General features: G+C 34.5%; 1 protein-coding gene across 1 annotated transcript; it reads right to left on the minus strand.

Annotated features, from left to right (window-relative positions):
- Positions 1 to 2,209: 2,209 nt before the first annotated feature.
- LOC141511250 (olfactory receptor 10R2-like) lies at positions 2,210 to 3,580 on the minus strand. The gene has a single exon (XM_074220487.1). It carries the CDS (start codon positions 3,216 to 3,218, stop codon positions 2,277 to 2,279), a length of 942 nt encoding a protein of 313 aa, XP_074076588.1. The 5' UTR covers positions 3,219 to 3,580; the 3' UTR covers positions 2,210 to 2,276.
- Between the last annotated feature and the right edge of the window lie 9,165 nt (positions 3,581 to 12,745).

Below are 12,745 nucleotides of genomic sequence, written 5' to 3' on the forward strand. Positions count from 1 at the left end.
CAAGTCTGGAGGGAAAGACTGAAGATTATTGAGAGTGGAATCATACAGGAAATAATCTGATAGAGAAGTCAGATTAGAATTTCAATCACCTATACAGGTAAATGGTTTGCCTTGGCAAAGAGAAAGACCACAAATACATCTGAAGTGGAGAGAAGACAGTCATAATTGCAGAAGACATTAAGATGATGTGAGATAAATAAGAGGGGAGAAAAGTGAATAGGAGAGTTGAGGGTCATAGAAATAAGGAAGTGGACAGTGAGGGGGAAAAACAAAGCTTGAATATTTGTTATTCATTTAGGGATGTTCAGATATTATTAAATATGGATTATGGTCTCAGGGTGGAGTTCTTTCAGGGCAGAGAAGGCGAGGATAGGAAGAAAGAAAATAAGTCTTTATTAAGGGTTTACTATGAACTAGATATTGTGTTCAACATTTAATACATTTTATCTCTTGATCCTTACAACAATCCTATGAAAGGGGGAAGGGAATAATCATTTATATAGCATCTACTTCATGCCAGCACTTTATGAATATTGTCCTCACAATAATTCATAACAATCTAATTGCTATTACTTTCTCCACTTTATACTTGAGGAAACTAATGCAAGCATAGATTAAGTGACTTGACCAGTTACTTAGTGTCTGACACTAGATTTGAACTTGACTTTTCCTGACTCAGCACTCTATTGATTACTTCCAGCAGTAGGTAAATAAGAGCATGGGACCACTAAGGTTAGCTGATAGAATAGTGCTTCTCTCCTTTCCCTGCAGGAAAGCCAGGGAAGGAAACAGGGAGAGGATCAAGCATCTGTACATATGTGTGTGTACACAGATGCATAATATATTTACACATATACAAATAGATTCATGTATACATATATATAAATATACACATGTAAATATGCTTATATACATATAAGGTGAACAAATATGGTGTATATATATATATTATATGCTTATATGCAATTTGTAATGAATATCAGTATGATGTGCATATATTGGTATATGCATATGAAAAACTCACAATAACACCTATCAGAAAGAAGTCAGACTCTGACTGAATTAACCTTTATGACTAAATAAATTATCAAGGAGCAAGACCTCAAATACTGTTTCCTTCTTTCTGGTTTCCAGGATTGAGGCTTCTGGCAATTATTTACATTTCATCCCACAGGATGTGACTCAGGAGATAGAAAGGCAATAAAAAAACAGAAGTCATTGATTATATTTCTTTTGGAAAATGTATGTTGTTTCCTGTATACAAGGTGACTTCAATAAAGAATTGGGGTTTGAAATGAACCCTGAATATGAATTGGATTTCAATAAGCAGAGTAGAAGCCATTCCAAGTGAGGAAAATGAGGTGAGCATATCCATGAAAGCCAGAAGTACTAGTCATATTCTGGGCATGGTGTTCATTAAGACTATACTATTTGAAGGGAAGGATAAATGTGGTGTTCAGGAAAGAATTTTAAAAAAGGGAAATAATGGTAACTAAATTTTGGAAAGGAAGAGTAGGGAAAGGCTATGGTGATGTATCAATGTCAGAAAAAGTAATTTAGAATTCCTCTCAAAGGTCATAGAGAACATGAGGAGCTTTTATTTAATTGATAATATAACAATGGCATTTTAATAAAATTAATCTGATAATCATGTGAACAACTGATTGGTTGGGAGGGAGAGAATTCAAGTCCAGGGATCAATCAAGAGACATTTGTAATTGTCCCATAATGTCATGATAAAAGTTAGATCATTAGAATATTAAAATTAGTGTTGCAAAGGAGGAATTCATTCAAAAGACATAGTGAAAAATGAATAAGCAAATGTTGGTGACTTGGAAGTGAATCAGTGAAACAGATGTAGACAAAGATGGCTCTGAGATTAGATAATGGAAGAATGTCAGTGTCACATGACATAGTTGACTTTCATCTGATATTTTGTTTCATCTCAGACTAAATTCATCATCCTTCCAGATCAAGTCCCCATGAAAATGCTTTCTCTCAGTATGCCACACCATTTTTCTAATGAACTTGTCAGGGATCAGATTCTCTGCCAAGACCACTCTCTCTGGCTCCAAAATGCCAGAATTATCTTGATCTTTCAAAGCTATTAAGAATTCCAGTTTCCCAAAAGAAATACATTCCCACATCTTGTTGACAGAAAAGGAATCTTTCAGTTAATATTCAATAATACCAAAGCATACATATACAATATATTTATAATATGGGAGAATATTCAGTACCAAAGCTGAATTATCAAAGGGACCCAGAAAATCATGTCATTTAAGGTGAAAATTCCTGTTTAACACTTTCCTGATTGCTACTTGTACATCTTTATTCCTGAGGCTATACACCATGGGATTCAACAAAGGAGTGATTATGGTATATGTCACTGTGACCAGGCGGTCTTTGTCGGAGATATAGCTGGCTGTCGGTCTCAGGTAGATAAAGGAGGCACAGCCATAGTGAATGATTACCACAGTAAGATGAGAAGCACAAGTAGAGAAGGCCTTTTTCTTTCCCTCAGTTGAGGGGATTTTCAGGATGGTTCTCAATATAGAGAGATAAGAAATACAAATGAAGAAAAAGGGGACCACAAGCACAAGGGCTCCAAGGATAAAGATGATAAATTCATGAGTGTCTGAATCTGTACAGGCAAGTCGAATGACAGGTGAAATGTCACAGAAGTAGTGGTTGACTTTGTTGGAATAACAAAAGGGGAGACTAAAGACCAAGTTAACCATAATTAGTGCCATTATGAAGCCCACAACACCACAAGTGACTGACAACAGTCCACACATCTGCCAATTCATGAGGATTGGGTAGCGCAGGGGTTGGCATATAGCAGCATAGCGGTCATAACCCATCACCCCAAGAAGCAAGCAGTTAGTGACAGCAAAGCCAAGGAAGAAGAACATCTGGACAGCACAATTGAAGAAGGAGATAGTCCTGAACACAGAAAGAAGGTTGAGGAGCATCTTAGGTAAAATGACAATGGTATAGAAGGTCTCAGAGACAGAAAGGACACTCAAGAAGTAATACATTGGGGTGTGGAGTCTGGGTTCCAAGCGGATGGCAGTAACTGTGGTAAAGTTCCCACTTAGAATGAGCAAGTAAAGGCAGAGGAACAGTGGGAAAAGCACAAGTTGTTTTTCCTGGAGGTAAGAGAAGCCCAGCAACAGGAACTCTGTAACTGTGGTAAGATTGGCTTGAGGAATCATTTTTCTGGGAATGTTCTGAAGGAAAAAAAGAGGAGAGGTGAAAATATTCACTTCTGTGACCTAGGGAGCTGAGAATATTCATTCTGAATGATTTAGGGAATAAGACCTACCCTGAATTATTGGCAGGGTAGGATTTGTTACTATAGCTAAAAATAAACCAAGCTAGGATATGTGTCATATTATCAACCAAATCAGCAATTTTTGGTATATCATTTGATTGATCAGCCATTTTCTGCCACATCATTCAAATCCATCAAGCAGTTAATCTCATTCAATTTAAGAAATTAAAGATCCATATGGATGATTTTTCTTTATTTTACTTATCTTTTTGGACTCCTTGCTATTAAGAGGACTAAGGAGCCTCAAAGTTTGTGGCCTGGAGTTTTCCAGATTTAAGTATGATCCTCATTGTCACCTTTGCATTTACAGCAAGAAGAGGAAGAAAAGCAGTCTTTTGAAAAAGGATAGAAAGAATACTAATGTATTTTTATTCACTTCATGTATATATCCACTTTTTAACCAGAGGGTAAGATTCTTGAGGCAAGAACTGTATCTTCTATTTACTTACTTTCCAGAATCCTTGAGTCAAGTTTCTTCACAAAGTCTGTACAGAATATTTAATTGTTGATTGGAAAAATAAATGGAAAAATGAATGAATGAATGCATAGTGGAGTAGTGACAACCAAAAGTACAATTATAATATTGTTGTCTTTTTACCACTCCTATTGCTACCTACCTGGTTAAGATTTATCTTAATCTACTACTAAACAGGTGCTGTGGTATTCAAAGTAGCAAATATATTTCTGGCCAAAGTGAAATTGTTTAAAAGAATGATCTGTTTAAACTAGAAGATCATTTCTCTTTCCATCTGCCTTCTGTATATTAACAGGGAATAATTTATGACAATTTTTGCATATTGAGGGTACTACTATCCTTTCAAACACCTAGGTTTGCAACTTTGAAGTCATCTTCAACTGCATACTTCTCTGTGTTAAATTCTATCAAATTTACTCAATAGCATGTCTCATAACCATCATTTTCTTTCTACCCACATTGTCACCATCCTCATCATCTGGCCCTCAACACCTGTCTCCTGGACTATTTCAATAACCTCCAAAATTGATCTCCCTACCTCCAGTCTCATCCATCTTTAACTCACTCTACCCAGAATTGTCAATGACAATTTTAAGGTATAAGTCTTTACCATATCATTTTCTTTGAGGGACAGTGGGAGGGAGAGAGAGAGAGAGAGAGAGAGAGAGAGAGAGAGAGAGAGAGAGAGACAGAGAGACAGAGAGACAGAGAGACAGAGAGACAGAGAGACAGAGAGACAGACAGAGACAGAGACAGAGAGAGACAGAGAGACAGAGAGACCAACAGAGAGGAGAGACAGTTGCTTTGTTAGCTTAATTTGTTTATCTTAATTGATCAGTTTCCTCTTATGATAATCTTGACTTATTTTTAAAGATTTTTTTAAAAAATACAAGGGGTAGTTAGGTGGTGCAGTGAATAGAGCACCAGCCCTGGAATCAGGAGGATCTGAGTTCAAAAAGCAAACATAAAAGAGAAATCATAAGGAACTCAACAAGGATAAACTGTTTACATTTCTATAAAGGAAGCTGTTTATTATTATAAATATTACTGCTAAGAACTTTATCATTATTTAGGGCATGTAGAAGGAGACTACATAGGCAGGAGGCATGAATCTAAGTCAATTACATTGGGGTGATTTCAAAAGAGAAAGGGATACTCTGAAAGAAGAGAAAAGAGAAAGGAAAAGGGGAAAAATTATCTCACATGAAAAAGGTACATAAGAAAGAGCTATTATAGTGGAGAAGAAAATGGGAATTGGTTCAAAGAGGGAAGAATACAAACATAAATATATATATATATATATGTAAAAACCATATATTCAATTGAGAAATTCAAGTGAATATGGAAATCTATCATACCCAACAGAGAAGATGGAGGGGAAGGGGATAAGAGAAAGAAGGGGGATGATTAAAGGGATACTTTTAAGGAGGGATGGGATAAAAGAGAGGACAAACAGGGGGAAAAAATAGGATGGAGCGAAATACAAATAACCAGAATTGTACATGTAATTGGTATGTACTTACTCATAAAACAAAAGTAGATGGCAAAAGAAATTAGAAATCAAGATCCAACAATATGCTCTTTAAAAGACACATGCTTGAAATGGAAAGACACACACAGTTAAAATAAGAGACTAGAACAGAATCTAATGCTTTCACTCAAACTGGCCAGTTATAATCTCAGACAAAGCAAAAGCAAAAAATAGACCTAATCAAAAGAAATAATAAGAGAAACTACATTTTGTTAAAAGTACCATAGAGAATGAATGAATATATCAAAAAAATTATAGCAAGTTTCTCTGATAAAAGTCTCCTTTCGGGGCAGCTAGGTGGCGTAGTGGATAATCACCGGCCCTGGAGTCAGGAGTACCTGGGTTCAAATCCAGTCTCAGACACTTAATAATTACCTAGCTGTGTGGCCTTGGGCAAGCCACTTAACCCCGTTTGCCTTGCAAAAAACTAAAAAAAAGTCTCCTTTCTTAAAAATATAGGGATGTGAGTCAAATTTGTAAAAAAGAAAGATCAATCGCCAATTAATAAATGGTCAAAGTATTTGAACTGGCAGTTTCCATAAGAAATCTAATCTATCTTTATTCATATAAAAATGTTCTAAATTAATGTTTATTTGAGAAATGCACATTTAAAAACTTTCAGATACAACCTCATGCCTATCAGAAAATACAGATGCTGGGTGAAAGAATGAAAGAAAATAGGTGCACTAAGTTATGAATGTTGCTTTCATTCTGGAGAAGAATTTAAAACTATGCTTAAAGTTCTAGAAAAGCTTTCATACCCTTTGACCTAACAATTTTAATACTAAGTTTGTATCACTAAAAGATCAAAGAAAAAGGAAAATGACTTTGTGTACAAAAATTTTATAAGTTTTTTGGGGGTCAAAGAACTGGAAATTCAGGAGATGTTCATGAATTGGGAAATGACTAAACAAGAAATGGTGCATGATTGAGATGCAATATTAATTTTTATGCTATAAAGAATTATGAAAAATACAGTTTCAGAAAAATGTGGGAAGACCTTTCTGAACGAATGCAAACTGAAGTGAGCATAACTTGGAGATCATTATACAGCAATATTGTAATGATGTTCAACAGTGAAAAACTCAAACACTCTGATCAATACAATGATCCAACACAATTCCAAAGGATTCATGATGACAAAGCTATCCACCACCATGAAGAGGAATGATGAGCTTGTTTTCAAATTGAATTATAATTTTCTTACTTTATTCCTCATGTTTTTGTGAGATAACTAATATGAAATGTGTTTTACATGATTTCACATGCATAATTGATATTCTATTGTTTGCCTTCTCAATAGTATTGGGAGGGATTTCAGAAAGTGAGAGAATTTGAAACTCAATTTTAAAAAAGAATATAAAAATAAATAACAATTTAAATGTTAAAAAAAATTAATGTGAACAATAATTGCTTATTAAAGAAAAAGTTATGCTCTATCATTCAAAAAATACATATATACAGATCTTAGCACAAGGGGTCAAAATTCAAATAAAAAGGAGAGAATAAATTGGGAAGGAAAAGGAAAAAAGAAGGGAACATGTATTAAATATAATGATAAACATATAAAAACAACTCATTGTTTAAAGGAAAGGAAAAAAGAAAATCCAAGAAAAAAAGAGTATGGAGAGCAATAAGAACATCAAATTGAACTGTGAAGATAAAAAAGACCTGATAAAGAAAAGGTGACATGATTACTGGTAATAAAATATAGTCTCACATCTACATTAATGATCAAAAAGGGTCTAATGAGATTTTAAAATCTCTTTGGAAAATCATTTCATATAATCATACTTTTAAAGTTGAATGGAAACTCAGCTACCATCTGTAAAGGGATTCCTCCTATACATACCTTATCTAGTGGTCATATAACTTCTGCCTAAAGATCTATGTGAAGAAAGAAGGAAATTACCCCAGAAATAAACTCCATTTCTCTTTGAACTAACTCTAACCACTGGAGAGTTTCTCTTGATATCAAGTCTAAATTTGTTTCATTACAACTTCACCTTATTGCTCCTCTTTTGGGCACTGGGAGATATACAGAATAAATCTAATACTTCTTCCACATGACAACTTTCCAGATATTTGATCATAGATATTATCCTCCCCACTCTCTGAGTCTTCACTAATCCAGACTATGTAGATGTCCTTCAACCAATCTTTATACATCATGAATTCAGGGTCCTTCATTACCCAATTATGGTCCTTTACTATACCAGATCAAGAATGTTCTTTTTCTCCTAATGAAACTCTCATTTACTGGGTATTTCCTATTATATGATAAGTTACAAAAATAAGCAAATCTTTTTATCCAATGAGACAAAGAAAATAGTTATATCCTAAGAATCTTAAAATTTCAGAGCTTCAAGGACAAGTGATTTTGTAAATGTGAACATTCCCTGCACAGTATAGATTAAAATCACTCTATGACTTTATTTCAAAATTTTTGCAGTATTTTTTTCCTAAAGATACAGTCTAGCACTGAACCCATAATCTGAATTTACATTGCACCAAAAGCTTTTAAGTAGACATGGTAACTTCTATCCTAGTCTGAAGCATCAGAGAAGGACTTTAGTGAAAGTATTGATAAAAGATGATGCTGTTTTTTTTAAAAACTACTTAAAATATTCATTGTTCTTTATTTGTTAAAACTATTTCTAATTCTAGTCCTCCTAACCACCTCTTCCCCATCTAATCAATAAAATAAGTTTATAAGTAGCCACTATAAAGTATCAAAAACAGGAAATAAGACTGCAAAGAGGAACCAAGAAGTCACACACAAACCATCACAAAGATGAAAGAAGCATAATTCACAAATAATTTACAAATTGTATCATATATTAATGAAAATTCACATTCTGGTAATATGAGTCAAATCAGAGAAAACTATCTAGATGCTGCTTATCAAGGTTCAGGTGCTGAGATATGTAAATTTCAAATACTACTCAGACCTCCACAACTCCAGACCAACAGAACATCAAAAATATTTGACTTGAATTATCTGAGAATGAACTTTGAGGATTAACCGTTGACTTTAAGATGCTTTTGGATATGTTAATGAACTGATTCCAGAATGTTAAAGTTGGTCTTCTCCCAAAAAATTTATAAAGAGATCTCAAATTCCTCCTCATTTTGAGTGCTCTTTCATTTCCATTGAGTCCATGCTACTGAGTGTTCCCAATTCCAATCCACGATAACATAAATGATAAACTGTTCTTCTTTTATCCCATCCTCTATCCCATGCTACTTTCCTTCACCATCCCATTCTCTGCCCCCAAGTCTTTGTTTCTAATTCATTTTTCATCTCTTGCCTCCACCTTTCTGAGCTTTTTGCTCCAGTTCCTCTATATTTAAATAAAACATAGCTGTCACCCCAGTTCCCACTGCCAATCCTGATCTTTCCTGTTAAGTGTCCAATGAATTGCCTAGATATATACATATTGTATAAAACACAAATTTCTCAGTCTCCTATTTAAAAACCTCTGCCATTTGTCTCCTGTTACTTTCTGGTCTTACTTAATATTGTCCCATTTTATTCATGCTGCATTCTAGTCAAACTGGCCCATTAGCTCTTCTTCAATTTTCTCTTCCATGTCTCTTTGCACTCATAAAGCTAGCCTCTCCATAAAAACTAGCAGCTAAGATTCTCCATGGAATCATCTCAGATGCATTAATGGATCTGGAAATGTTCTCCCCTCCCCCTCACAATTGCCTTGAGTACATTTAATTTTCCTATTCATTGTATTCTAACTTGTATACATTTATGCAGTTACCATTTCATTCCACATAAACCAAAATCCCTCTGAGAGTAAGGTAATACTGTTTTTTTTCTTTTTATATAGTGTGTCTACTATTGTGATTTGCATTTCCTCAAAGTCAAATAAGATAATAATTGTAAAGAATTTAACACAATAGCCAGCCTAAAGTAAGTGCTACATAAATGTTAGCCATTGTTATTGTTACTATATATCATAAACTTACCCCTCATATCTGATATTTCCCTTTATCTTGTGATTTCTTTCTTTAAAACATCTCTCCTCTCTGAGAGTTTTTCTATATTCATAGAGCCACTACCCTAGTCAAGCTATCAACATTCCAAGACTGAACCATTTGCAATAGCCTTCTAATTGGCCTCCCTCCCTCAGGTGTCTCCCAGGTCCAGTCAATTCAACATACAATTGTCAACATGATTTGTCTGGAATAAAGGTCTGCCCATGTCATCTTGTTCCATTATTTCATGAACTTCAGGAACTTCCTTTTACCTGTTTAGCAACTCAAGTTCTTTACCCCTTCCCTACCTTAATAGAATTCTCACACTACTCTCCATCTTCCATCATCATACCATTGCACTAGCTATCCCCCAAGCCCAGAGTGATTTTCTCTTCATCTCAATCTCTCAACATATCTTTACAACAACACAAATGTGACTTTTCTCTTGTGCTTCATGTAGGTACACGTTGCTCTTTACACTTATCCTCCTTATATTCTATATATACATATATATACATATATATATATATATATTGTTTGTCTGGATGTATGTATATATAGATTGATGGATATGGATGAATATGGGTATATTGGGTATATTCACATGTATTGTTTGTGTGTATGCATGTATACATACATGGTATATGTATACAAGTATATTGCAAGTGTTTTTAGATATGTGTGGATATTTATGGGTACATAGCTATGTGTACGTGTGTGTATGTATATAGATATGTGTGTGCACATTTTATTTATTAACATGTCATCTCTTCCTTAAATTGGTAAGTTACTTCACAACAGGACCTTTTTAAGCATGAGTTTTGTTCTTTATTTATTATTCCCATTAATTATCACTGTTCCTGGTATTTAGTAAATTATAAATTCTTATTGATAAGTTGATTAAAAGATATTGAATTGAATTTGAGGCAGCTAAGTCAGGGCATTGAATAGAGTGCTGGACCTGGACTCAGGAAGACCTGAGCTCAAATCCAGTCTCAGACATTTACTAGCTAGGCAAATCGCTTAACCTCTAATAGCCTGTTTCCTTATCTGTTAAATGGAATAATTATTAGCACCTACCTCTCAGCACTGTGAAACTAAAATAAATCAACATGGGAAATGATTTGTAAAACAAATTTTTATATAAATTATAACTATCATTATGACACAATTATAGCTAATTATCTATAGGATTCAGTTTATGGTTTTACATTTTAGAGGATAGAACTATTGACATTTAAAAGTTACTTTTTATATAAAAAAACTACCTATTTCCTGACTTTCAATAACCCTTCTGGATTATTTCTTAGAAATAAACTAAGTGATTGCTGAAATCCTACATAACTCTAAATAAAACAATTTAATTCCATTTCTCTATGATTCCAGGATGTCTATTTTGATTGTTTGGTGGGTTGTTATCCTTCATTCTCAAAGAGGACCAAAATGACATCACTATATTAGTCAAGTTACAGAGTATTTGACTGTGACTGATCAGACCAATATGAGCTAGGTATGTTCCACCACAGGTCAGGCACAAATAGCCCATTTGATCATTTAAGTTTCATTCCCTGAATTTGCACATCTCTTATTTCTTTTGAATCTTTCTTTTGCAAATAAAATCACTGAGATTCAGAGAAATTAAGTGACTTGCCAAAGCTTATACTACTAGTCAATGGTGGAACCACAATATAAGCCAGGGTTTTCTTATTCCCAATTCCATATTCTCACAACAGAGCCAGGGACTGTAGGTGCATATTTAGGGAGTATAAGCTCCATAGATTCTGTGCCCTGAGAGGGTTAAATCTATTTTTTCTGCTGAAAGTCTGAAAGACTAAGTAACTGATTAATGACAGAGGATATTAAATGTAATTCTATGATTTTCCTTGGCTCACTGGGTTCCTTTTCCTCATCACTTTCTTGGCTTTTCATCCTTGATATTGAATCTGTAGCAAACACATCCCCTCAAGGAAATAGAAAAGTAATGTTCAAGGAGAGCAAGACTTTCTACAGGGAACAAGATCATATCACAAACTCACTTCTTATTCTTCCCTGAATCTTTCTTTTATTTAAAATATACCATATTGGGGCAGCTAGGTGGCATAGTGGAGTCAGGAGTAGCTGGGTTCAAATCCAGTCTCAGACACTTAATAATTACCGAGCTGTGTGGCCTTGGGCAAGCCATTTAACCCCATTTGCCTTGTAAAAGCCTAAATAAATAAATAAGTAAACAAACAAACATACAAATAAATAAATGAATAAATGTATAAATAATTAAATAAATGTATGAATAAATAAATAAATAAATGAAATATGCCATGTGATTCCATGATTTCCTCATTGTGACCTATAAATACAATTGGACAGGTAGGATGGTGAGTAAAGGGGTGTATAATTTGTGGGTGAATGCATTTCAGACCAAGAGCTGAAAAAAAAGCCATCTCCTGAAAGTAAGAATGTTTTTTCCTGAGAGGGAAATGTAGACTTGAAAGAAACAGAGAAATTTTTATACACAGAAATGAGGGTAACACAAGCATGCAGTTTGGAAGAGAAAAGTTGGCATTGAAAAAAAAAGAGGTTAATAAGGCAACTTGCCTGAACGATGGGAAAAAGTCCTGAGAAAGAAGTAAAAAGTGCACTGTATCCTCTTGATATAGAAGGTATTCTAAGGGGAACACAAAATTAGCACTGGCATGGTCCTTGTATACATTTCTTCCCTTCTTGCCTTCCTGCTTCACCACCCAATATCTTGGCTCCATTATCACCAAGTCCCTTAAATCCTCTACTTATCTTTAAACATTTTTACTCCTTTCCACTACCCACTACTATTTGATTTCCTCTCCTTATTTGTCCAATGAATACATAAAAGTAGGCCACAGCTCAGAAGAGACCTGAAATGAAATGAATAGGTCAATACTCAGGTATGAGTTTTGTTTTGTTTTGTTTTTTTGCCTCACTCTCTATGTTCAGGATTCATGATCCTTTAAAAGAATCTTCATCTTCTATCTCAAATAAAGAACTCCAAAATCATAATTCATGTCCCATATCAAATCAGATCATTGGCAATCATGCTCTATCTCTCAGTTTCTACTTTATTTATTCCAGGGATCTCCCAATTGAAATTCTCTACAAGAATCTCTAATTTCCATGTGCTTTGGGGGGTACCACCAGGTCATGCGGTCCCAATCAAGGGTATCCAAATCATTTCAGATATACCTACATTCTACTAGCCTCATCTTACTTCCTTATGCAGGGTCCCTTCAGTCTCCTCTCCACAGGCATTTCTCCAAATTCTTGTCCCAATGAGCATCATTAATGGACTTTTCTATTGCCTCTCTCACTGTGCTGGTATCCAAGCATTTATTAGTAATTTTGTTATCATGACCCTGGAGGGTCATTACTAAACTATATTTGA

The sequence above is a fragment of the Macrotis lagotis genome, chromosome 2, assembly GCF_037893015.1.
Source record: "Macrotis lagotis isolate mMagLag1 chromosome 2, bilby.v1.9.chrom.fasta, whole genome shotgun sequence".
Lineage (NCBI taxonomy): Eukaryota > Metazoa > Chordata > Mammalia > Peramelemorphia > Peramelidae > Macrotis > Macrotis lagotis.

Excerpts from the sequence above, each read along its gene's own strand:
- LOC141511250 (XM_074220487.1), bottom strand. The coding sequence starts at position 3,218 with ATGATTCCTCAAGCCAATCTTACCACAGTTACAGAGTTCCTGTTGCTG.